At 46.6% G+C, this 24,888-nt stretch overlaps 1 protein-coding gene across 1 annotated transcript in view; it reads left to right on the top strand.

The window, feature by feature from the left end:
- KIAA0319L (KIAA0319 like) overlaps positions 1-24,888 on the top strand; it is a 52,492-nt gene that overhangs the window by 19,803 nt on the left and 7,801 nt on the right. The window contains exons 4-17 of the mRNA XM_014605072.3: positions 5,961-6,255; positions 8,909-9,010; positions 10,807-10,904; positions 11,852-11,939; positions 13,335-13,427; positions 14,049-14,181; positions 15,529-15,757; positions 17,870-17,993; positions 18,602-18,734; positions 19,468-19,616; positions 20,550-20,701; positions 20,878-21,016; positions 21,770-21,929; positions 24,142-24,284. Of these exons, the coding sequence (XP_014460558.1) occupies positions 5,961-6,255; positions 8,909-9,010; positions 10,807-10,904; positions 11,852-11,939; positions 13,335-13,427; positions 14,049-14,181; positions 15,529-15,757; positions 17,870-17,993; positions 18,602-18,734; positions 19,468-19,616; positions 20,550-20,701; positions 20,878-21,016; positions 21,770-21,929; positions 24,142-24,284 (2,038 nt within the window). The remainder of the gene's footprint in view (positions 1-5,960; positions 6,256-8,908; positions 9,011-10,806; positions 10,905-11,851; positions 11,940-13,334; positions 13,428-14,048; positions 14,182-15,528; positions 15,758-17,869; positions 17,994-18,601; positions 18,735-19,467; positions 19,617-20,549; positions 20,702-20,877; positions 21,017-21,769; positions 21,930-24,141; positions 24,285-24,888) is intronic.

The raw sequence follows: 24,888 nt of genomic DNA, 5'->3' as shown, positions 1-24,888 counted from the left end.
CGCATCCTTTTGCTGAATGAAGAATGAGCAGCCCAGCTATTTGCTGTGGCTTTTACTTCAAAGGGCGCTGCTGCTCCACTCAACTGCAGTACATCAGCAGTCCCACACAGCTGATCAAAGGCGCAGTGCCCTTTTGAAATAAAAACTGCAGCAAACTGCTGGAGCTTCTCGCTGGTCTTGTATGGCTGTGCTGCAGCCCTGTATGCCCCCAGATACCTTACAGGCTCATCTTTGCAGGGTTCCTAACTCTCCTGCCAAGTATGCGGCTTCTACGGTTTAGGCATTCATTACATTTGGCAGTAGGAATTAGGAAGTAGGAACCAATGACTGTTATGTATACTCAACTGAGGCACAGAGGGCTTAACTGCCTTGCTTTGGGTTGTTGCAGCAAGTCGGTGGCAGAGCCAGGAATCTAGGATCTAGGAATTCAAACTCCCCGGCCCCTTCTTCCACCTGTAAAACCTACTGTTCCAAGGAAATGAGGACTGTGTGAGTCTCTTTCTGGAAAACTAAGTAAAATCCATGCAGTTGTCTTTCCCAAGTACAGCACAATGTCTTCCTCCATCGTAGGTACCTGTCTGTCCCCTTTTTAGCAGAGTATCTGACTGTCTTGGTTTTTAATGGAGCTGCTCTCACATCACAATCCCTCTGTGTTGTAGTACAGTGCCGTTATTGCTGTCTTAGATGGGGAACAAACACAGAGAGACCAAGTGACTTGCCCAAGGTCACACAAGTAATTTTGTGGTGGCTCAGAAGGGGGCTTATTTTTAAATAATCAGCCAGCACAAACCTTTGATTTAAATAATTTGAGTTTAATCTTGTTTTGTGCTCGTGCTAAGCTTTATTTTCCTAAAGAAAAGCTGATTTATCATGGCTTTGCAAGCAAAGTTGGTGTTCACCTGATATAATACTTGAACTTGCTAATTGGGAGGACATATCTTTGCACTCATTTAAACAGCTAGAGCTTAACATCTGTTTATTCCAAGTCTTGATTATTGCACAATAAAAACGTTGGGAAATGGTGAATGACTCATTCATTTACTAGACTGGAGATTTTTTTTTTAAACATTTGCATTAAGCTGTATTTGGATTGAAATTTTTACTCCAATTAAAATGCGCAAGGGCTTGTATTGAACAAACTACTTTAAATGTGTTGAATACATAAGGGAAAATGAGCAAATATGTCTCGCATTTAAACCAAACAGATTTATTAAACACGGGGAGTGTTATCGGTAGTTAGTGAATTGAACCGATTTTGTTTCTGGCCCCAGTGTCCTTTGAGAATTGAGAACTAGAAGATCTCTGCCTCCCTTGCTTCCTTTCTGTTCACTGAGTGGGGGAGGAAAACAGGTTGTCCCATTTCTTTCAGTTCCCACTTGGTTTCTCAACTTTGAATCAACTAGTCATTAACTAGAACTAGTTGAATAAACTGCAGTGAAGAAACTATTCCCTTTCTACCTCCACTGCTGTTTTAAAAGCAGGTTTTGCACTTCCACAAATGGGTTCCAGGGGCTCAAGTAGCTACTTCCACTTGTTCAGTGGCTTGGGGCTCTTTACAGTTGTGGCAAGCAAATATGTGCTGCTTAAAATTATTCAAGTCCAATGATTTTAGTCTGTTACAATAATATAAACCTCTAATACAGGCTCATATGATTAAGTATTCCTGTTTTAAATTGAAGAAGGCTCTTTGAAATCTAACTTACTAAGAAAAAACCCTCCAGCTTTTAATTGCAGCCTTGAGGCAGCAGGAGTCTGACCCTTGTTCTCCCAAGTTGCAGACTAACATCCAAAGTATTGGATTCCTTTTCTTTTTGACTTTCATTTGGCAGGAAATCTGTACAACTGCTTTTCTTGTATTCGTGACCTGTGAACAATTAATTATCCAAGGATCTAATTCCCAATTATGAAATGTTTAAAGGTGCTGTATTCACAACTTCAACAACCTTCTCCGGAGGGGAGAACAAAAGCAGAGATCTTTCCCAACTGGGGTGGGTGATGGGACAAATTAATTACTGCTACACACACATTGAAACCAATAAAATTTTACCTGGGTTAAATTACTTGTTGTGTACCTGGCCTGTTGCACTTAATATTTTTTTAAAGAGAATTTGGATGGAATGTAGATAGGCTGTGCCAAAATGCTTGATCAATGCAGAAATATGAACAGCTGAGAGCATCAGACATCTCTATTGGGAAAGGGCAAGCGAGATCCAACTGGCACTTGATTACAAAGGGAAATTGTTTGTTCCTCCTCGCCCACTAGCACCAGGTGGGTGGGTGGCAGATCCAAACACTGGAAGAAGAGCAAGCGACTTTTAGAAAAATATGTTTTCCTTCCGCTCACCCAACTTTGTTTTAACTCCTGTGTATGCTTTGATGTTGTCAGACCTGCCAAGTCATCTGCTAGCATAGAGCATTCATAGTGTGTGGGAGTAACTTGGATACGCTGCAGCATCCAAGGTGGAGAAAGTTGGGCTGCATTCCCTCTTCCCCACTACAGTCTGACCTTTGTCAAAGGAAGAGAAAGCAGTGCATCTCTACTGAAGTGAGTGAAGTATTTCCAGACACCAGGTCCTGGGTGCTGCCTTGCTGCAGAAATACTCACCTGTTTTAAAATGCAGCATTAAATTAAAGAGCCAATCAAGGGAAGCAGTGGCATATGATGCTGCTCGTTAAAGTGGCTGCTGCAGCACTAGGGCAAGTTTAGGCCCTGGAAAGTGCAGCCATTAGCACAGAGCTGTTGCACCATCCCTTGGGACCTGGTTCTTCAATGGGGAACCAAACAACATGGGTCACCTAACACTGGCTTTTTAGAGCCTCTGCCTGGGGTTTGCATCCACTTTATTCTTCCACTTTCCCTATTCCTAGGAAGGGGCAAAAGGTTTTCCTTCATGGCCCGTAGTAAAACCTTAATTTGTGATGTCTTTTTAAAGCACTCAGAATAGTGAAACTGTGCTGGGTGCTTCACGGGCATAAGTAAAACCCGAGCCCATCTCAAGGGACTGTACAATGTACATCTAGAGTAGCTCACTGGGGGCATCCTACTGTATGATGTTGGTGGTCATTTAAAAAAAAAAAAAAAAGATGATACCTTGAGAAATGCCATGTATTTTTAAAGTGATTTTTGCACAGTCCACACCCTGCGATAGGTGGTGGTGCTCCTTTTACAGATCCAGGCACCTTGGGTTGGGAGGGAGGTCACTTGCCGAGCAGCACAGAGGGGATTAGGGTAGGATTCAGATGGTCCGGGCTGTAGACTGTAACCCTCTCAAACTGTTTAGAGCCACTGGGGAAAGCTAAGCTAGGACAGCCAGCCAGTTTCTAGTCCTCTTCTCGGTTATCCTCAAAAATGAACTCCTCACCTTGATTGTCTGTAGACTAAAGGTCCTGAGTTATAGAGGAAAGAACTCCCTGCTTGCCAGCATTAGAAATATTTCTGACCATTATTATCCAGCCTGCTTATTTAATGCAAGCTTTGTGTGGACTTTGGCCTAGGGTTCACCCTGAGGGGCTCAGGGTTGTGGTTCTCGCCTCAAAGATAAGGCTTAGGAAGGGAGCCAAAAAAAAAAAAGGATCAGGCTTGCTCAGAGTATTGGTGTGTGAGCCAGGATCTGACTCGTCAGGCCCGGTGTCTGCACATCTCAGACATCTCTGACGGCTGTTATGATCCCCTGGAGCTGGCTGTGACTATCGGGGAGCGGCTCCTATCAGTCGCTTGGAGCCCTGACAACCTTCCGTTTCTCTTGCCTCACTCGACAAGCTGTCCGCTTCGTCCAAGTTCCCGAAACTCCGTGCTGCATCCGGAGCCCTTCCTTCCCCCTCCTCCCTCTCATCTCATCTCCGAATCCCCCTAATCTCTTTATCCTGTTAGCTCACTCGGCGAAAGGGACTCGTAACAGGCAGAGAGGAGAACTGTCATGTGGCATCACATTGCCGTGTCCAGACTCTTAATGTGGAACCGTGTCCCATAGTGTCTCTTTCTGCAGCAAAGACTCAGTAGCTTTACCAAAGCCTCGGCGAGCCCATAGACAAGTCAGTAAATGGAGAGAACCAGTCAGTGCCCATAACACTGAGAGGTTTACACCGGTGCCTTCCAGCTTTTTGATCAGGAAGTGCAGCAAGCATATTGAGGCCGAGGCAGGTGAAGTCATTTGCTCAGGTTTGCAAGAAGACTGTGTTTTGAGGAATGGCTTTGACCAAACAAAAACTATTCTTCCTTTCCTGCGTTCAGCCTTGCTGGTCTGTTCAGTGTGTGCGAGGTGAGCTGGATTTTTTTTTTTTTTTTTTTTTAACGGTGTTTAAAATGTTCACTTCAGTGAAACTCACCTATTGCCAGAGGTCAGTTCCCCTGCTACGGTCACCACTGCCCAGACTGAGCCCTGATAATGGGGTAGGAAACCATGAGTGCCCTTCCTGGGACTTGACCTTCTTGACCCAGTTGTACTGATGGGAGACGGGGCTGTGGGAAGCCACTTACAAAAGAAATTCCAAATCTAGGATGGCAAAAAGCTGCATTTTAAATGTTTAGCAGATGTCCTGTAACAAAATATGCAGTGCACACGTACTGCCCCCCCCCCCACACCCGGTTCAGATTGAGTTGTCTGGTGTTGCCCTGCGGCCTGCTCTGTGGAATGGGGCCGGGCTCTGGAGAAGGAATTTTTATCAGAAAGAAAGGAAATTGTGCTTGTTCGCTTTGGCGGCCTACAATAATGTCCGTCAGCCCTGCCAGGAGCACGGCTTCAGCAGTGGGCACATGTGGCCAGAAGAAATCACTGTGGGGGACCCTGTGGCTTGGCCCCTGTTTTCTGCTTCCTCCAGGCATCAGCCTGGTTGCCCTTCATCATGCTTTCTTGCCCACTGTACCCTGGAATCTCCTGTGCTACCTCTAGCATTAGCTCACGCGACACATCAGGTGGACTTAAACTGTAGACTGAATCCTGCTCGGTGCTGTAATGTCTTTGCAATGTAGCTATGTCAGCTAAGGATGTGAAAAGTTCTCACCCTCTAACTGATGTAGCTCTGTGACCCCTTTCCCCCAGTCTGGATAGAGCTCTACTGAGAGAAGTCTGATTTTTGTCATTTGAGGAGATGGCATAATTAGGGCTGGATTAACCCATTAGTGGACCCTAGGCAAACAAACACGTGGGCCCCTACTTTTTTTTTCACTCAATTATAATATGTAAAATAAGCACAACTTTGGGTCCCTTCTTCACTTAGGGTCCTAGGCACGTGCCTAGTTTGCCTATGTGTTAATTGATCCCTGGGTATAGTGAAAAGGGGCAGAAAACCTGCTTCTGCCCTGTGTGCTGAATCTCTACTAGGGGCCCTGCTGTCGTATGATGTAGGCAGCAGCCCTATAATGTAGACACAGATTTTTTTGGCTTTAGAATCAAGGCATCCCTTGGAAAATGTCAGCTCCTGGCTTTCAGTTTGTGCATGTGCACGTGCATGTGTGTGGTTTGGGGGTTTTTTTTGACAACAGAAAAATAATAGAGTAAGTCCTCTGTTGCAGAGATCTTATGGCAGGTCAGAATGTTTTGACGCTATGAATTCCTGATTGCAATCTCTGGGTTTATCTTGTGAATCCCATATGGGTGTTTGCAGTGTTAACATTGCATAGCACCCTGTAGCACCGTTAAAAGGATGTCGTGGCACCCTGGTTGAGAATCGCAGGTGTAGACGATCTGTCATCTGCATGGAGTTGTGCTGGAAACCGCATCACTGCTTTGGAGCAGGAACATGGTGAGAGAGGATAGAAAGGAAGGAAAAGAAGGTGCAAAACTTCCCGTCACTGGGAAAATAAGCCTGGTTATTTAAGCATCCTGAATTTAGAGATGGAAGTTGAATACTTGATGGCATTTGTTGCTTGGTGTATTTACAATCTTGACCTCATCAGTTTGTTTTAAACACGATCCACTTCTTGACTTGACTATCAGAGTGAGACTCTTCTTTCTTTCCAGGTCCATGCAGGAACGTCCACACTAGTGCCATCTGTATTGGCTACGTTCTCCAGCCCCATTGCACTGGGCTTGATGGCCACTGGAAAGGCAGAGAAACCCGAACAGCCAAGTGGCACTTCTGTCCACCCCCACTCCTTAGAGAAGACGCTACCTACGTCTAGCCCTCCTCAAGGGAAAACTGCTGTGAAGATGCAGGGTGTTACCTCTGTGCCAACTGTTGTCCCCACTAATTATAGTGTTACCACAGTCCAACCCAGCCCTGCAACATCACCGAGTACTGCTGCTCCAAAACCAGGTGAGAATGTGATGGGGAGTATGTTCTGTTCTTCTCGATGCCCAGTAACTTTGACAAGACATTGAAAGTCTGTAAAGATGACACTGTGGCACAGGTTCAGCAGAGCTGGGGGAAGGCTTCTTCCAGCATATATACCACTGGGGCATTGCAGCCCACCGTGGGGATTTTGTATTGAGAACAGCAAAGGCACATGTCTACTCAATCTGTTCTCCAAATACAGTTTGTGATACTTGGAGCCAGAGTTTGAGACGGGTACCTATATTGAACCCAGAGAGTTTGAGTCATTTATGCCCTCAACTCTTGTGGCATTGTAGATCTGCACTCCCTTAAACTCTTTCACCCCTTTGGGAGGCCAAAATCAAATCACGGGTTCTAGATGGAGCGTGGTTTTGGAGCACGGGTTGGCTCTTCTCCTGGGTGTGTTGTAAGCAAGCCTGGGTCCAGGCCCTGACCTCTTTTATGCTTCTACATACAGTTCAGGGGTTAGGAGTAACCTTTTCAGTGTCATAATGGGAGCAAATCTACCACAAGACATGGAGGTACAGAACCCTCCTTTTAGCAGCTGTCTGTCAGCCCGAGCAGAAGTACCTTCCTTCACTTTGTAAAGCACTTGTCTAAAACGGGTGCAGTTATTCCCCACCTCTCCCCCACTCCTCCCCGAAATGTCAAGGTACAGTAAAGCCACAGAGAAGCAGCATGTCTGGCTGTGTGCCATGCATGCTCTGCAGCAGACTGGCACGTAACTGTTCCCGCTGGTATTTCTAAAGCAATCACTTGAAAAATGTGCAAAATAACAAAAGCCCCATGCACGGTTCCCTTGCAAGCGGAGCCTGAGCTGCCAGCTCCTTCTCTGAGGCTGTGGATACACTGGGGCTCAGTATAGCGAAAGCCACTGACTGCAATTCTCTGAGGTGCCCAAAGCTAAAGTTTCATAGATTTCATAGACATTAGGGCTGGAAAGGGACCTTGAAAGATCATCGAATCCAGCCCCCTGCCACAGGGGGCAGGAAGTCAGCTGGGGTCACAGGATCCCACCAAGATAAACTCTGTAAGTGCTTTGTAAATGCTGCAGGGGTGTAGGTTGTAGCTGTGTTGGTCTAAGGACATAGGCAGACAAGGTTCTCCAACTATTTGGGTTGGTCTAATAAAAGGTATCAGATTCACTCAAGGGACCTTGTCTGCCTTTGTAAATGCTGGGTACTTTTTCCCTTAAAAATGGCCCAGTGAAAGGGAAACATGATATTGCTGGCAGAAAGCCAATCAAATAGCTGTTCTACCAGTTTACCTGTCTTTCTCATAAAAAAAAAAAAACCACCCAAAAACCAATTCCCCCCCCCCAAAAAAAACAAAAAACAAAAAAAAAAACCCTATTAGATATGCTTCCCTGGGAGTGCTAGAATATACATAGCGAAATGCCTTATTAGTGACCTGCATAGGGCTGAGCCAGTGTCTCCTGCATCATTGCACAATATCAAGACTTGAAGGGTTCTTTTAAAAAAAAAAAGGGGCAGGGGGAGTTGTCTGCTTGTCTCGTTTTTTTTCCCCATTAGGAAGTGACTTAATTTTGTCTTGGGACTTTCATTCTGGCCAGAGGATGGACAGAGTTCTGACACAGGAAGAGGCTGAATTGTTTTTGTGCTAACTATTTAATCACACCCTTTCTTCCAGGTGCTAAGTGGCCACTGGAATAAAACATACAGCCTCCCCTGCCGTTATAAAAAATAAAGCTCCCAGTGCACATCCCTTAAGACCCTTCTTAAGCCTTATTTTTCCCAACCAAAGAACAGACATTAGGTTCCTGTGCTAAACCATCACCTCCAGCCCTTAAGTAAAAAAAAAAGAAAAAAGAAAAAGGTGGGGTGGGTAGAAAAGTACCGTGAGAAATGCAACAACGCGTTGATACGTAACGGAGCAGAAAAAGCCACAAGCCACATATTCCCTGCTTCTGTCAAATCACCTTTATAAATATTATAATCCCCTTTTTGGAGTTGGCATTAGAAGGAAATGCGTAAGAAATGTTCCTGATCTTTTCCTGATTAGGAGAGGAAAGGAAAAAAGCCTCATATTTAGAGTTGCAACAGCTTCAGTGTGGAAGGCATGCAGGTTTTGAAAGTCTGTTAGCTCCAAGGAGCTCTGTAACTGAAGTGGAGAATACCTGGAATTCTTCCTATATTTGTGAAGGTCTAAGATTGCAGTTTGGTAAATAGCAGCTCTTGTCCTGCCGTGTCCAGAAGTGAGCGGCTGGGTCCTGTTTCCCCACCCCCTCCCCGAAAGCCTGTCTTTTGACCCCTTCTCTTGCTGGACCTGGCTGAATAGAGGTCTCTGTACTGGGTGAGAGGGTTGCATTTCAGCATTTCAGCAAAGGAGCAGAAGTTACACAGTGTTTCCAAAGACAGGAAAGTAGCAAATCTGGGCTTGCTTTAAAATCATGAAGTTCTGTTGGCTTTTTTTTTTGCATTCAGTATGAGACCTGAAACGGCAGCTACAGCGAATGGCAGGATGTTTGCAAAATGCAGCTGTTTGTAGCTGGCTTGTCCACAAAGGCTGAAGCCAAAGGTCTCTTTATGTAGGCATGCAACTCTCTTTTTCCTGTTCCTTTTTAATTCTGTAATTCCTGTTCCTCTTTAATTCTGTAATTCTCCCTCCCTCTCAGTTATGAAGGAGCTGGTAGTTTCTGCTGGAGACAGCGTCCAAGTGACCCTTCCAAGGAATGAAGTTCAGTTAAATGCATTTGTACTCCCTGAGCCACCAGCAGGTAAGATGAGGTTGGAAACTCCTTCATGGGTGCCAAAGAGGAGTTAATGACTCATTAGACAGGAGACTTTTAAGATTTTCCCTATTCAAACATCAAAGTCCTCCTCTGGAGTACCCATGCTAGTATGGTCTGCGCTAGGAATGAGCAGTTGCTTATAGTGAGGGCTTCTGAGGCTTGTTTCACACAGCAGAAGGAGGGTATTTTTCTAGCTCCCGAGGGCACCCATCTGTGGGAGAAGAGCACTGTTTTAAAGAACTGCAGATCAAGTGAGGAAAACTTATTTTCATTTGCAACCTCCCCCATTTCAAGGAGCCCACAGTTGTCCACTTTGGGCTGACACACACGCATGGTTATCACTGTGTTCTCTTTCAGCTGCTTTGAACTAGCCACATGCCCTTGTCTAAGGAGATACAGTAAAGAGTGAGAGAGCTGAGCCCTGGGAATAATTGAGCAAAGAAAGAGGCCCAGGGAGGGTTGTGATTTAAAAGGAAGCTGAAGCCTCGTCTCATTTTCAGCCTCACTGATCACAAAATTGTGCTGCAGCTCAGCAGCTTGCCCTGTGGGTACTGAGGACATCTTACTTGTGTGGGCCAAGGTGTTGGTTGTCCTAGGGTGCTAGACTACAGGCCTTTCCCTAGCAGATTTCTAGCATCATCTGTAATATGTCAGTAGGGGTTTTGTCCAGAGAGCAAGCTGTTTCACATAGTCTGTCTTTTGTTACTCATCCAGAGGTTTGCTTGCATGGGTATACAATCCTGCTTTCCTAAGAAGTCTGTCTCTGCACTGAGCTGAAGTCTGATCTCTCTGCTAGGTTTTTGTAGAGACCTGCTGTGACAGTGCATCACAGTATTAGCTTGTCGTGTGGAGGAGGTAAAAATATCAGCCACGTTCAAGCAACAAATACCACACTGGGGCAGACCTCCTTTGCCCTGGTGGTTATAAAATTTTGCTCATACTTAACATCTTTCAGGTGAGAGCCTCGAAGCTTTTCCTGAAAGTGGTTAAATATTATGTCCATTTTACAGATAAGTAAGGGAGGCGCAGAAATGAGATTCAACCAAGGTCTCTCAATTAATCAGTGGTTTCTTTAGTGGTCAGTCAGGAGACCTGATTCCAGCTCCCTCTCCTAACGGTTAAACAGTACTGCCTCCCATAATAAATAGCCTGGGCCAAAAATACAGAAACTACCAGTGTGCACTCAGACTGACCATGGCAGCAGCTATATCCTCTGAGCTTCCTAGGAGAAGCCAGAGAGTGTTCATTCCCTGATGACAAGTTATTGGGGATCATGATTTGATTTGATGGGCAAACCTGTGGCTTAGTCGTGGGTTCACTGAGAAATTCCAGAGATGCAGAGAATCACCTGGACCTTTTCAGAAGTTGCTTTTGCTGTACTCATGGTAGAGGGAGGCAGGAGCGGACCCTGTGACAGTCCTGTGAGAGGCATTCCCTATTTTTGATACCAGGAGCCGGAGTTTTAGAGACAAGCGTCTACACTGAACCCATATGGTTTTAATCTTTTATGCCCTCAACCCTCGGTTCTAGACCTGTGATCCCTCATACTCTTTCACCCCTTCAGGAGACTAAAATAGAAGTACCAGCTCCAGATGGAGTGTGGTTTTGGAGCACAGGTTGTCTCTTCTCCCTGGTGTGTTTCCAGCAAGCTAAGGTCCAGGCCCTCAGCTGTTTTGTGCTTCCCTTGAGTATAGCAGAACAGACCAGTATTAATGTGAACACCTGCCCTTGTCTTGCTTTAAAATAGCTCTCATAATTGTTAGCATCTGTCACTCCTTTAGGAACCAGCTACTCCTATGAGTGGGAGCTGATCACCCATCCGCAGGACTACAGTGGAGAGATGGAAGGCAAGCACACCCGGACCCTCAAACTCTCTAAGGTGAAGCCCTTGGTATTCAGCTTCCCCTGGTGGGTAATGCCGCCTGTCTTTCCCTAGGCAGGGGCTCTGGCAGTCCCCTGGGATGCCTTGTACAATAGTCCAGAATAATAGGAGGTTGTGTGATGGGAAAGCTGCCAACAGTTGACTGAAAGACTTTATCTCAGTATTTAGAAAAAGGAGATCAGCGTAATCTGTGGGAAAGCAGGGGGACAGATTGAAGACCATAAATGCAGTTGGCATTAAAATTTAGGGGAGGGCCCTGGACACTCCTTCCTGCCCGTAAAACTGGTGGGTGGCTAGAGAAAAGTTCCTTTTTCGCCCATGGAGCCAGGTGCTTGGGGTGCTGCACAGTTATCATGACTGAAGCCAGGCAAGCACCTCCCTTGTCACTGCTCTCAGCTGGATTTTGTGGCAAATTGAAGGGACTGTTTCTTTCTGTGTTTGGAGGGATTTTGAGTAATCATGAAAATGTAACTCCTTTTCTCAAGAGGTTCCTTGCACATCCAGCAGCTCTGCTCCAAAGCTGTTTTGGGGAAGGAAGAGTCATTGCCAGGGTACCTGGCAGGGAAAAGCCCCTCCACAGGCCATTCTACCACCTCTTAAACCTTACGGCTGCTGTCTGGCACTCAACCTCAAGATAAACCCACTCATCTCTGCATACATGTGTGCAAGGGAGGGCTATGCTTGCTTTTCACAGATTCAGAAGGTAGAGGGAACCCTTTTCCAGCCTGGATAATGTCTCTGGCAGTGGGAAATAGCCACCTTTTAACTGCATTATCAAAATTATAAAACAAAAGGATACACAGGATTGTAGCTCTGGTTGCCTCTACTTTGCACATGTGGCCAAAGGCATAGGCACCTGCTTTACGCTGTTGTCTTCTGTCCCAATACATTATGGGCAGTCTGACCTAGCTTCTGACCAAGTGGAACCTTTTCTTCCTTTCCAGCTCACCTTTGGCCTGTATGAATTCAAAGTGATTGTTGATGGAGATAATGCACATGGGGAAGGTTATGTGAATGTGACTGTGAACCCAAGTAAGTTCCAATACAGATTGTGGTTTTTGAACTTTGGACTTCAGCCTTTGTGAAATCAGCAGCTGCATCATGGTATTTTGTTTGCTGGGCTGGGCAGTAGCTTGAAGTAATGGGAATTCATTGCTCGTGTGTGTGTGTGTGTGTGTGTGTGTGTGTGTGTGTGTGTGTGTGTAGATATATGTGTATATATGAGAGAGAGTGTTTGTGTGATGTGAAATGCTACCTCCATTACACGTAGCTCTGCTATGCTGAGGGCAAGCCTATTTAAAACAAATGCGATAAAGGAACTGCAGCTCTGCTGCAGAAGTGTTTAGCAAATGCAAGACCCTGGGAAAAGCATTGCTTAGCTAGAGAGTTGCTGCAACAGGGTGAAGAGCTTGCGGCAACAGGAACAGGGTATGGGAGGGAAGCCAGGACTTGGAGCTTCTCTGCCTCCTTCAGTACCATCCCTGTCTGCAGCCCTGTTAAGTCAGATCTCAGTTCTCACTGCAAGGTGCTTTCAAAGGTCTTGTTTGTGCAGTGGGAGTTGTTCCCTATAGAGTAAACTTTGAATTGGAAATGGCCCAGTCTTTATTAACAAATAAGGACTGCTTGAGAGGGGGTGGAAGGATGGAAGGTAGTCTGGCTGAAACTTCATCCCTTGTTTGAAATGGCTTGACTGTCCCCTGTTTATATGAAAGAACATAGTCTTGAGCATTTACCTCAGAGACCTTTTACTGAGTTTTGGGAGCACAGTAACATAGGCCTACTCGGGAATCTATCAGAAAATTTTAGGCTTGGGAATATTGTTGGATTTGAACAAATAGTGAGCTCATTTAAATGTAACTGGGGAAGCAGAGCCTCGGGTAGCAGTGCGTGCTCACCTGGTCACTTCTCAGAGCTGTGGCCAAACTCATGCAAGTGAGTGCAGGTATCAGTCTCTTGGAAAACCAGTTGTTCTGAGCATTGACTCTCTAAAGGAAATAATAACTATACATGGGGCCCTGGGACCTTAGGCTTTGCGTGAGCCCTGGCCCCCATCACAGTCTGCTTTTTTGAAACTCCCACCCGTAGCACAGCAGGCCTGGGGAGGAGGTGTGACCTGCTGGCTGGATCAGAGCGCAGTCCTGTGGTTAGCGCAGGGCCTTCCACAGTAACCACTCTTTATCAGCGAAGATAGAGGGTTGCCAGGTATCACAAGTGCACTTTGGACCTGTCTCCTAGACTTGCTGAGTCTGGGCCACGGAAGCAACTCCACGAGACAACAGAGCAGGTAGGGTTGGGAACTTGCAGCATGTATCATTCTAGCAACCCCTAGTGGATAACCTGAAACCAGCTTTGCTGCCTCCCTTGGTTGATATTGGTACCATTGCTATGCCCATAAGCACCAGTGTCAGTGCTCTGTTGCTGTTTCAGAGCCTCGAGTGAATCAGCCTCCTGTTGCCATCGTGTCACCGCAGTTCCAAGAGATCTCCTTGCCGACCATCTCTACCGTCATCGACGGCAGCCGTGAGTACCCCCCACCCTATCAAATGTAGCCCAGCAAGCTGGCACTGGTTGTAGGAAGACCCTTTGGGACAAGTTATGTTGAACTAGACCTGATACAGTCAGCTGTGTTCTAGTTAGAAGAACTCATTTACAATTTCACAAGAAAAATTGCTTCCTTTTCTCCTGCAGAATCATTTAGTTTGTAGCAAAATTGCTGTTCTCTGCCAGCTTCTTTTTCCAGATGTACAAGCCAGCCTGAATACAAGGCTCATTTTATTTCCACTCTTGGGGGCCCTCACCCAGATGATGAATCCCCAGAAAAAAAGAGAGCCTGCCCAGCTGTAGGTTTTGGGTTAGGCTGAAGCACTAAGAATCAAACTTTTTCAGAATTGCCGGCTCTTAAGCTCCCAGGGTGTCAGTTAACCAGCATGTAATTTTTATTGATGTTTGTGGTTAAAGCCCTGCCCAGCCCTTCCTTAGATGTTTCAGCCTTATATTGCCTGCCCACACCCAGTACCTCTTTTATTCATCTATCAAAAGGGCATTGGAGAATGAGTGAGTGAGCATACTCAAGTGCAGAAAAGGGTAGAGCCTGGGATCCTAGTACCTATTGGGTTCTTTTTTTATTTTTAATTGACGCAGAAAGCACTGACGACGATAAAATTGTCAGCTACCACTGGGAAGAACTAAAGGGGCCTCTGCGGGAAGAGAAGGTTTCCACTGATACTGCCATATTAACACTGACCAACTTGGTCCCTGGGAACTACACATTCAGGTAAGTGGTGCGTTTTGCCATTCATCAGCACAGGTTCCTCACAGACCTCTTAATGTTCATATTTGATGACGCTAGTGTGAGGTTTGTGGTTGGGGGGAAAAAGGCCTATTTTGTGGCATCTCTCCGCTTCCATACCTTTTCTGGTTAGCATATACTGTGTTTTCTTTGAGGAGAATATATTAAAAGGTGCTGGCTGATGAGAAACAAGTTAAATCAGTGGAAGCTGGTAGAAGAGAAGAATGCGGTCTGAGAGAGCGATCAAAATCTCCTTGAGAAAGCCAAGCTAGGTTATTCAACCTGGATAATGGTTCTGGAGGAACTTGCTAACTTAGTATTTTCCTAAGTAAAATGTGTTTGTCCCTGGTGAAAAGGTGCTTAGACTAGGTGGGGTTTTACAAATCTCTGGACGTTTTGCATGTTTCCTTTGATCTGCATTTTGTTGTGATGTCAGTACTAAATGGGTCTGTTTAAATACAATGGGGCACTCAAGACTTCTGTAATGGGTGTGAGCTAGTTCAAGCTTGTGTACCAATATAAATCCAGCAGAAGATTGTCCTATTCTGTATCTTTATTCTGCTTGAGAGGGAAAGTTGTTCCCAACAGGGTTGTTGATGAGCTGGAATGAGTTTCTACTCCAGGCTGGCAGGAGCTGTGGATTTCTAATGTAATAGCTGTGTGACGTTAACAGGGTGTCGGAAAAACAAGTCTGCTGTCGGGGCCTTTTTCCTTCATGCTTTGCTGCTTCTTGTGGAATAAGCAAGCATCTCTTTATTGATTGTCAGCGTACGGAAAGTTTTTATTTCCTTTAAGCAAAGCTTTCCTAGGGAAGAAGTATCAGAAAAAATATCTGTGGATAGAATGCAAGGTCTCTTTCCCCCGCCGCTCCCTGCAGTCCTCTCCAAGCTTAACGCCTGGCATGTCTTTTAGAATCATAGAAAAGTAAGGCTGGAGAAGATCTTAGGAGGTCATCTAGTCTAGCCCCCTGCCCTGGAGGGCTTTGCCATCATTTGGTAGGTCTGTTCTATAACTGACTTCTCCAGCTGTAAGAGGGAGATCTTATTTCACTGGAATTTCTTTGCATTTGTAACTAGGTGGTGATTATTAGGAGAGGGATGGACATGGTTGTGGAATTCCTTGCTCTGCCTTTATAATTAGGCAATTCTTCTTGGTGACATTTATTACCTTGCAGTGGCATAGTTGTCCTAAACCAGGTTTTTCCCCCTGTGGGGTAGCCCTTCTATTCTGCATTAAGGTAGTTTTGAATTTCTGACCCTTCACCTGAAATGTAGCTACATCTTGACAACTCCACTTGTATCTGAGATCTTTTGTTTCTTTCCCCTTTCGTAGCCTTACAGTTGTAGACTCAGATGGAGCCAGCAATTCAACCACTGCAAGTCTGACTGTGAATAAAGCTGTGGACTATCCTCCAGTTGCAAATGCAGGCCCAAACCAAGTGATCACCCTGCCCCAGAACTCAATCACTCTCTACGGGAACCAGAGCACCGACGACCACCGCATTGTCAGTTATGAGTGGTCACTCAGTCCCAGCAGCAAAGGAAAGGTGGTGGAGATGCAGGTAAGTGGTTTCCTTCTCAGAGCTAAGCTGAGAGGTACTTACCTCCTGTGTCACAAGGTTAAAGATAAGAGATGCTCCAGCATACAAACTTCCTGATCTCTACAAGGTTTTGTGTTTGATTGAATGGGAGTATTGAAATCTAAATAGCCACTGGGATCATGTTAGGTCTGGTTAGCAGACAGCCAGGGTTAGCCTTAAATCTTCATGGGGCCCATTAGCTGCTTAACCCATTTTAGAAGTTGCTTGTGATGGCCAAGAGAGTGGTGTCCCATCTAGCAAGGTGCAGTGCGAGAAAGGTGCAGCTTTGCTCCCCCATCAGTGTGTCTTGCTCCTAACTCATGTGGCTGCCAAAGAAGCTTGTCCTCTGGCCTGTCCAATCTGGGGCCTCTCACAGTGCCACCAGGCAAGCCAGCAACACTGTAATGTGGACGTTTGTCTGCTGGTAAATAAACTGACAGTAGTGGCTTGGAGCAGTTTGGGATGGATTTGCACCAGTTACCTGGACCTGAAGGGCTTTGTAGCCTGTTACTAGTCTTCTGCACCAGCTGGTCACCGTGGGGTGCATCTTTTTGAGTGGAGCTTGGAAATTGAGTCCTCACAGATTCACTTCAGCCAGATACCATTCCCCCCCACCACAAACACAACTGTCATTTCCCAGCACGGCCTCCTTTAAAAAGGGCTGGTACCGATATTGCAGTGCTGCAGGCTTGTCCAACGTACAGCCCACGGGCTGCCATGCGGCCCACCAAGCCATTATCTGTGGCCCGCGGTACTGCAACGGGAAATGAAAGTAAACGCTGTTTACTTTCATTCCCACCCCTTGTCCCTCCCCTAGGCCCTCAGCAGCTTCCTAATGGCTGCTGAAGGGCTGGGGAAGGGACAAGATTACCACACATGCTGCGTCAGCTTGACATTGCTGACGTGGTGCGTGTGGGAAGAGGAGTAGCCGGCAGCAAAAGCACGGGTCATTGGTGCGACGTGGGTCAGTCCCAGGCAGAGCTTGCACTGACTAGCACCGCAGATGGCGAGCGGAGCCCAGCTGGGCACATGTGGGGTGAGGGGAGCGGGGACGAAACCCTCCCCAGACCCTCCCCAATCAACTTCCCCCATGCTAAATTGCCGCTTGCACCTGACTCTGCCCCTCGGGGCTGTGGCTGGGGAGAAGGAGGCATCATCCCAGGGCCCCCACGCCTGCCCCGCTCCACGCTCACCTGTGTGGTTCATCTTCCTGGCAGCAGGCAGAGCAGTTGCAGCTGGGGGCTGCCTGAGCGCTGCCCCATGCCCGGCTTGCAGGTCCTCGTGTGAGCGTGTGGTGCTGGCCTGGGCTTGCTGCGCCGCCTCCGCTTCCTCCTTCGCCACCGCCTCTGTCCGCGACAGAGGAAGCCCCCTTTTTTTTTTTTTGCTGGCTCTGGGCTGGGAGCCACTGGGCAGGCTTGCAAGCCACAGCAGGGCCCAGGGTGGGGGCCTTGGGTGACCTGGGTCCCTGCCCCATGGCTGTTCCACCTGAAGAGCCCGGCACGTGCGGGCTGCAGCATCACGGCCCTCGCCTAGCTCCTCCTGTGCATCCATTAGAAGCTTTGCGCATCCATCCTGTGCATCCATAAGAAGCTTTGTTCTTATAACTCGAAAGGACCCCATTAAAGGTGGAAGCGACAGGAAGTTCTGTGGCACCCTTGTAAGATTCTGTCTCGTCCAGTCTGACGTCCGGTGTAACACAGCCCATAGAATTTCACCTGCTGAATTTCACCGCTTCCTGTGAGGTCTTTGAATGTGGCTCGCCGGCCCACTGGGTGATAAGTTCGTGATCCGGCCCCACATTCAAAAAGGTTGGACACTGCACTACTGGAATTTTTACACTCTTCTGTTTCCCTTTAGTATGTTGCTCCACTGCTCTCCTAGCATGTTGTCTCACTGAGCAACACAACCTAGGTGTAAACTACTTGGACGAACACTCCTCTGTTCAGTCTCGTGCCGATCTATAGTCCTGCATAAACTATCAGTAATAAGCAGCCAGTTTCTGCTTGGGGAAGTTAGTCAGCACAGGGGTTGGTCCTTCAGGTCTGCCATCTCATTTAAGAAGCCATCCTAAGACAACCATTTGTTTTCTCCAAGGGTGTGAGGACACCAGTCCTGCAGCTCTCTGCCATGCAAGAAGGTGATTACACCTACCAGCTAACAGTGACCGATTCTGCTGGCCATCAATCCACTGCAGAGGTTACTGTGATAGTCCAGCCTGGTAAGCTCCCCTTTGCGAGGACTAGTCTATTAGTTTAGTAGGGAAAGGAATGGGGATAGAAGGAAAGGTGTTTCTAACTGGTGTTTTTGCAAGGCCCGATGGGTAAGAGTGCTTCTTCTCACTCCATCTCTAGCGACATTACTTCTGAATCCGGTGATGTCTGCATGGTGCGTCTAGCGAAGCTGTTTTAATTCTGGGCCTTTCTGCTATTGGCAAATTGCTGATCACCAAGCCATTAAAGCTTTTACGAGCACTCCATTTGCAGACAGATTGTGTAAAATAAAAAAGGCAATATAAGCTAGGATTCTCCTAATTGGTATTATGGCTGAAGTATAATAGCAGGATTGTACTTCATGGTTGTGCTCTGTCCCTTGCTGCCAGAGTCAGGGTCATAAAGGAAAGAGAACAGAAGCTGAGACTCCTGGGCTCTGTTCTTGGATAGGCCAGAGACCTACAGTGAGACCTTAGGCTAGTCACATAACCATTTTCTGCCTTGCTCTCTACTCAGTTGAGTGTTCACAGGGAAATGTTTCCCAGTTCTCCCCCAGAAAGCACACAGCATGCTTTAATTGCATGTCTTCTTTCTGTGACCCATGCTGCTTTCTTAGAGAACAACAAGCCCCCCAAAGCAGATGCTGGTCCAGATAAAGAGCTGACCCTCCCTGTGGACAGCACCACTCTCGATGGCAGCAAGAGCTCAGATGACCAGAAGATAGTTTCCTTCCTCTGGGAAAAAACCCGGTGAGTATCAGGGTCAGATCATCCTGGGGACATCTCTGCGGTTTTACATCTGTACTGAAAACTAAGGATTCAAAGCCTGAACACCATGGCCTCAACGAAGGGTTCATCCAGAACTACAACAGGACCAAGATGTGGAGTAAAGCCCCCTTCCAGTTCAAACATAAGAAATATCCCAGCCTCTGGCTTTTGGTAGTGATAAGGGGTCTAGGCCACTTTAAATCGGTACAAAAGGGGTCTTCAGTGAGCATCAGTCTTGTGTGATCAGGCTGTCTTCATTCTCCATGGAAACAGCTTGCCCCTCCAGTTAATTGTGGTTGTTGCCAGGCCTCCTTTTGGAGGCTCATCCCTTTTGGAAATTTAGGGTAAGGTCTGTGAGCAGCATTTTGTATGTAACTTGCATTTTGTCCTAGCCCAACAGTGCAAGCAGACTGCAAAGTTTCTACCTTGAAAGGACCATAATTGCTGCAAACACACTGTCACTGTTTGCTCGTTGTGCAGTTAGCAGTTATCTGTTTTGCAGCGCACCCGGAAAAAGCACTTTGGGTGTGTAGGATTTCCCCAATGTAGGTTCTAGTCTGAGAGTTGAGGAAATCACTTTCCTTTATGCACTTTTATGTCTAGTTGCCTTCAGAGGCAAGGCTGGCACCCTGATGACTGTAGCTCCCCTGTTCATTGGTGTGAGACTAGACCCACAGCCTCTGTAAGGCTCAACATGTTCTTATGTTTTGGCCAGGGGCCCAGATGGTGTGAAGCTGGAGAATGCCAACAGCAGCATTGCCACTGTGACTGGACTTCAGGTCGGCACATATGAATTCACGCTGACGGTGAAAGATGAGAGGAACTTGCAAAGCCACACCTCAGTTAACGTCATTGTCAAAGAAGGTACATCCAGTTCTGCTCAGAACTGAACTGTGAGACGCAAGCAGCCCTTGGCAGCTCAGTGGAGACCTGCGGCCTGTGCAGCTGCACTCAAAGGCAAATGGTGCAGAAGGAACGGGGTGAAGGGATGGACACCGCTGCGTATAGCAGCAGTCTGCCTTCACCTGGAATCATGTGCATTACTGACAGTCCCATCCCCAAGGGTATCTCAGAAGGTGGAGGCCTGCTTTGGGGAGAGTGGGGAAAAAAAAAGGTGGTTTATATCAGAAAGTAGTAAAATGGAAAAGGGAGTGATGTGGATCTGTAACGTGCTGCCTGGTGTCAAGGCAGGTCAAGAGTTTCTTTTCTGCGCATCTTGTATGGAACAAAGGGACAGTCAAAGACATCAGTCATGGCTGGCAAAGGGAAACCTTTTTTTGGCATGACGGGGATCACCTGGAGTTTACTGGCACAGGATGCCCTTGAGTCCTGTTATTTTGTGGTCTCAAAATCACCCCAGTGTTGGGAACATCCCTTGTGTTATAAATGTTATAAGGCTTTTTGCTTGGGGCTTGAACCAGCCTCTAATGTTCAGAGATCACATGAATTCCTTACACCTGAGGACTGAGGTTACTTGAACTTTTGCTGACTTGTCTGGCTAATCCTATGTTCCTGCTGTTTCATGATGCTCACAGGAGAAAGGTGACCGGTTTCTCTTGCTGTATGAGGGAACTCACTTGCCAATTTCTAAGCCAGTCACTATATTGTGTGTTAGAACAGGTTTAATTTTAACTGGAGGACCTTGTCCTCTACTGAGTCCTGCAGTACTTGGTTTGTATCCCCTTTAAATGCAGACCCAGCTAGTGATGTACCCCTGGGTTACAGCTCAGTACCTGGGGTCATGCTTGCCCTCAGGCTTCAGCAGAGCTTCTAACTAGTTTCTTTCTCCATGTTTAGAAATTAACAAACCACCAGTTGCAAAAATTGCTGGGAATGTCGTCATCACCCTGCCCACAAACACAGCAGAGCTGGATGGGTCCAAGTCATCTGATGATAAGGGAATCGTCAGCTACCTGTGGACTCGAGATGAGGGAAGCCCTGCAGCTGGGGTGAGTACTGCACAAACAGCCTCTCCTGGAGATGCAGTAAGGTGTTTCTAGACAAGCAGATGTCTCCTAGTACAATTCTGCACCATCCTCGGAGCTGTGCAGGCTCAATAAGCTCAGTGTGTGGTAAAAGTGATCAAGCCAGCAGTCTTTCTAACTTTACTCTTTCAAATTCCCAGGAGGTGTTAAATAACTCTGACCACCACCCTGTGCTCTTCCTTTCCAACCTGGTAGAAGGGACGTACACATTTCATCTGAAGGTGACGGATGCCAAGGGAGAGAGCGATGTAGATAGGACCACGGTGGAAGTCAAACCTGGTGAGTCCTTTTTGCGTTGGGCCCTGGAATTTCTGAGCTAGAGTCCAAGCCTACCATTTCAGGCCTGGACAAAGTGGTATGCAGGAACCTAGGAGCAATGAAGGGTTCCCTGGGCAGATTGACTTTAGGGATTCTGTTCCTTGATCCCATTCTGAAGTTGCAGAATCATTGCACCTCGGGCACAGGAAAGCTGAGAGCATCAGTATTTGGAATGCCATCTGATACCACCAAACTAGGAAGAGCTGCTTTAGTAGGAAACCATGGACCAAACTCTTCTGGTTTGGCCTCACCCTGACAGTCTGGGGAGGTGGGGAAGTGCCTTGAGGAGCTCAGATGAAAGGTGTCATAGCAGTGTAAATGCACTGATGCTGTAGGCTGCCTTAAAATTGTAGAACTGATTTCCTCTTTTTAGAAATTAAAAAATCGTAGTGACCCTCACGATTGAATTTAACCAGCTTCCATAACTTGCAGGGCTTCTGAAGGTGAATTAACTGACCTTTTTTTCTGTTTTGTTTCTGGAGCTGGCATTTGCAGTGGTTTTGTGCGTGAACTCTCAATCCAGCCAGGGAAGTTGAAAGGTCATAAGTTACGTGGAGCAATAGCTGTGTTTTTGTATAGTCCTTGAAGGCTGGAATTCTCTGCTCATCATGACGTGTAACGATTGCACTTTTTAGACCAAGGCATCCTAGAAGGGACTGAAAATAAGATTTGCTCCCTGACTGTCGCTCAGAAACCCTTCTGTGTTTTGTCTAGATCCAAGGAAAAACAACCTTGTGGAGATGATTCTGGATGTTAATGTCAGCCAGCTGACGGAAAGGCAGAAGGGTATGTTCATCCGTCAGATAGGCGTTCTGCTGGGGGTCCTGGATTCGGACATTACCGTTCAAAACATCCAGCCGTACACAGAGCAGAGGTAGGCAGGGTGGTGGGGCTGCCAGGTTCCTTCTGCAGGGGGAATCCTAGTGGATGATGAAAGCTTGTCGACCTGCTACAATGAATCCGTTCCCTTGATTGACAAGGAAAAGTTAATTTTATGATCCACTGGGTATAGGTGATTGCTGGGAGTTGGGCATCATCCTCCCAAAGCCGGGGCCTGCCCTTGATCAGTGGGACAGTTTGTGAGAAGGTTCATACTGGAAGTAACTGGGAAATTCTTTTAAATTCCAAAACACTCAAGAAATATCCCACCATTACGCTTGTCCAGCAAGCTTTTGGGTTGGATCCAGGAGTAACTAGGTGCCATGCTAAAGGTCAGTTGAGAGAGCAATGGTCCCGTAAAGCTAAGCATTTGGCCTGCAGCTTCTACAGCATGCCTTGTTGCATCTGTTTAACAAACTGGGGGTTTAAATCTCATGAGTTATCTGTTTAGTTTAACACTGATCTTATTTTCATGCTCCTAATTTGATCAGGAAAAGACCCGAGCTAAACTTCATTAAGCCACTCAGACCAGTGCCAGCATGTATAGAGACAAGGCCTTTATTACAGTATAGTGACCCAGCTGCAGGTCATTTAGTGAGCCACAATCTGACCTGCCTTGGCATTAAGGTACCTGGGAGAATTCAGCACTTCCTCCTTGTCCTGCAGAGAGAATGCTTCTCTGTAGATCAGGCTGGAGAGGGTTGCTCTAGGAAATGGCTACCATGATTAGTTTTGTGGTGCTAACGCTAGAATGGCTCAGGGCAGTCCTGCTTCCAAGAGTCCCATGCAGGTATTATGGGGATATATCAAGATGTCTGAAAATAAATGTGGGCGGTTACAGAATTAATTCAGGAAAAAGTTGTTGCATCGCATATTCAAGTTAGTCTGAAGAGTTGCTGAAATAATTTAGTGCGACTCCAACTATCCAAAGAGGTACCCAGAGGGAGTCTAAACAACAGATCCACACCCCATACAGCCCTTTTTCATGGCCAGGGTACTGTAGAGGCATTTAATCCTTACAAAGGATCCTAGAAGGTAAAGAGAAGCTGAGGCAGATTTAAGTGACTTGCCCAAGGTCATTCCAGGAGTCAGTAGCAGGTCTGGTATCAGACCTAGAGCTTTCCTGACTCCCTCCGCCCTTCCCTTGATGGCTGCAACAGGAAAATTTAATGTGATGTATTGTCCTTGGCAAACTGGAAATGTAGGATGAGCCAAGAAACCAAGCTTAAAAGCATCAGCTCCTCTAACTTTCCTTTCCATCTTTGCTTCAAGCCAGACCAGTTGCCCCCATTCTTGCTCTGACTGAGGGGAATCGGAGGTTTCTTGTAATACATTTTTATTTTGGCTGCTGCAAGAAAAGCATTAAGTAAATGGAGCAGAGCAGAAGGCCTCTGAATGGGTGCACTTCAATTCTGACAGTTGGCTCTGCACACGGCTTACACCATTTGCTCATTTTATTAGTTAAAGGCTTCTCCTAGCTGTCATCACTGAACAGATTCTCAGAATCTCCCTGGGTTCTTCTTGCCTCACACGTCCACTAGCAATAATGAGTGTGCAGCTTCGCTGAATTGTTATTTGAGGAAGAATAGAGTCAGCCAGCTCCTCCAGAGCTGCCTGGACTGGGTAATGGGAGGAAAAAAGGAAGATTATGATGTCTCTAGCATAAGCAGGTGACACTGGAAGCATACAGGGAGGGTTCTAGGTTAGTGCTCTTTTCCAGTAGCCACTTTTCTGACCAGAAATCCCCGTCAAACTCAAGCTGGGCTTTGCAAAAGCAAGTAAAAGTTGTTGTTAGCAAATCTGTCATGCTTGAATTCTGGAAAGAAGTGTGACCCACATCCACCAAAACCTGTCTGTGTGAAGTTCTAAAGATAGAGATGGGATCATAAAGGGCTGGGGTTCACATCTCTTGCAAATAAATGGAGATTGTTTCAGAGACATTTGAAGCGGGACAGAACAAAGCCAATAGACTGTGGGGACAATCCAGTGGGGTAGAGGCCTGGTAGGCATGCTCCACCTATGACTTCTGTAACCACTGTCATATGCATAACTCAGCTGGACTGCATGTAAAATTGAGATTCAAATGATGGCAAGTCCCCTGCAATACCAGAGGGAGACCTCTCTTTACCTTCTGCTGTTATGATGACCAACTGATGTGTAATTCTTGCCAGATGTCTCCTGATGACATTTTTCCTTTTGATTCGTAGCACCAAGATGGTGTTCTTTGTGCGGAACCAGCCTCCCCATCAGATATTCAAGGGGCGTGATGTGGCCTGGACGCTCAGGAACGAACTCCGGAAACAGCAGTCAGACTTCCTCATCTTCCGAGCCCTGGAAATTAATACAGTCAGTGAGTAGAAGGAGCCGGCAGCTGTCCCCTCCTCCACAGACCCTTGTAGGAGGTCTTATGCATGCAGTTGCATTCCTTCACCCCCCGAAAAAATCAGTCTAGCTCCAGTGCTAAGAGTTAATCTATTTGTAACCCACTGGGCTGTGAGTATTACATGTCCCCACTTCTGTGTTGACCTCTGTGTTGATCTAGAATCCTTTTAGTTAACATTGTAATCAGTTTAGTAGACCTTTAGCTGTGTTAACTTCAAGTTAGGCCACATTAGCATAAATGAGGCTAAGGGGAAGTAGTGCAAAAGGAACTGAGTCATAGATGAGAAAAGCTTCTTGGAAAGACCAGCTAGTCTTAGGACATCAACTCCTGATTATGGGTTCAGGTCAGTGTGTTCTAATTTGACCAAGAGAATGACAAGAACGTCTCCTTTCTTACCATATTTATCAAAGTTTCTTTCAAGTAGTGTTGTCAGCCTTTGATGACGGGGATAAAAAGGGGCTTGGTGCTCTGAGATGGGTTCCTCTGGCATCCTTTGGTGAGGTTCCCGATGGCAGACGTAATGAAGGTCCAGCACTTCTTAGAATGTAGTTTCTGAATTTGGGTAAGATCT

Source organism: Alligator mississippiensis, chromosome 6, assembly GCF_030867095.1.
Source record: "Alligator mississippiensis isolate rAllMis1 chromosome 6, rAllMis1, whole genome shotgun sequence".
In the NCBI taxonomy this organism is placed as follows: Eukaryota; Metazoa; Chordata; order Crocodylia; family Alligatoridae; genus Alligator; species Alligator mississippiensis.
The sequence above is the reverse complement of the archived record's forward strand: the minus strand, read 5'-3'. Positions and strand labels throughout refer to the sequence as shown.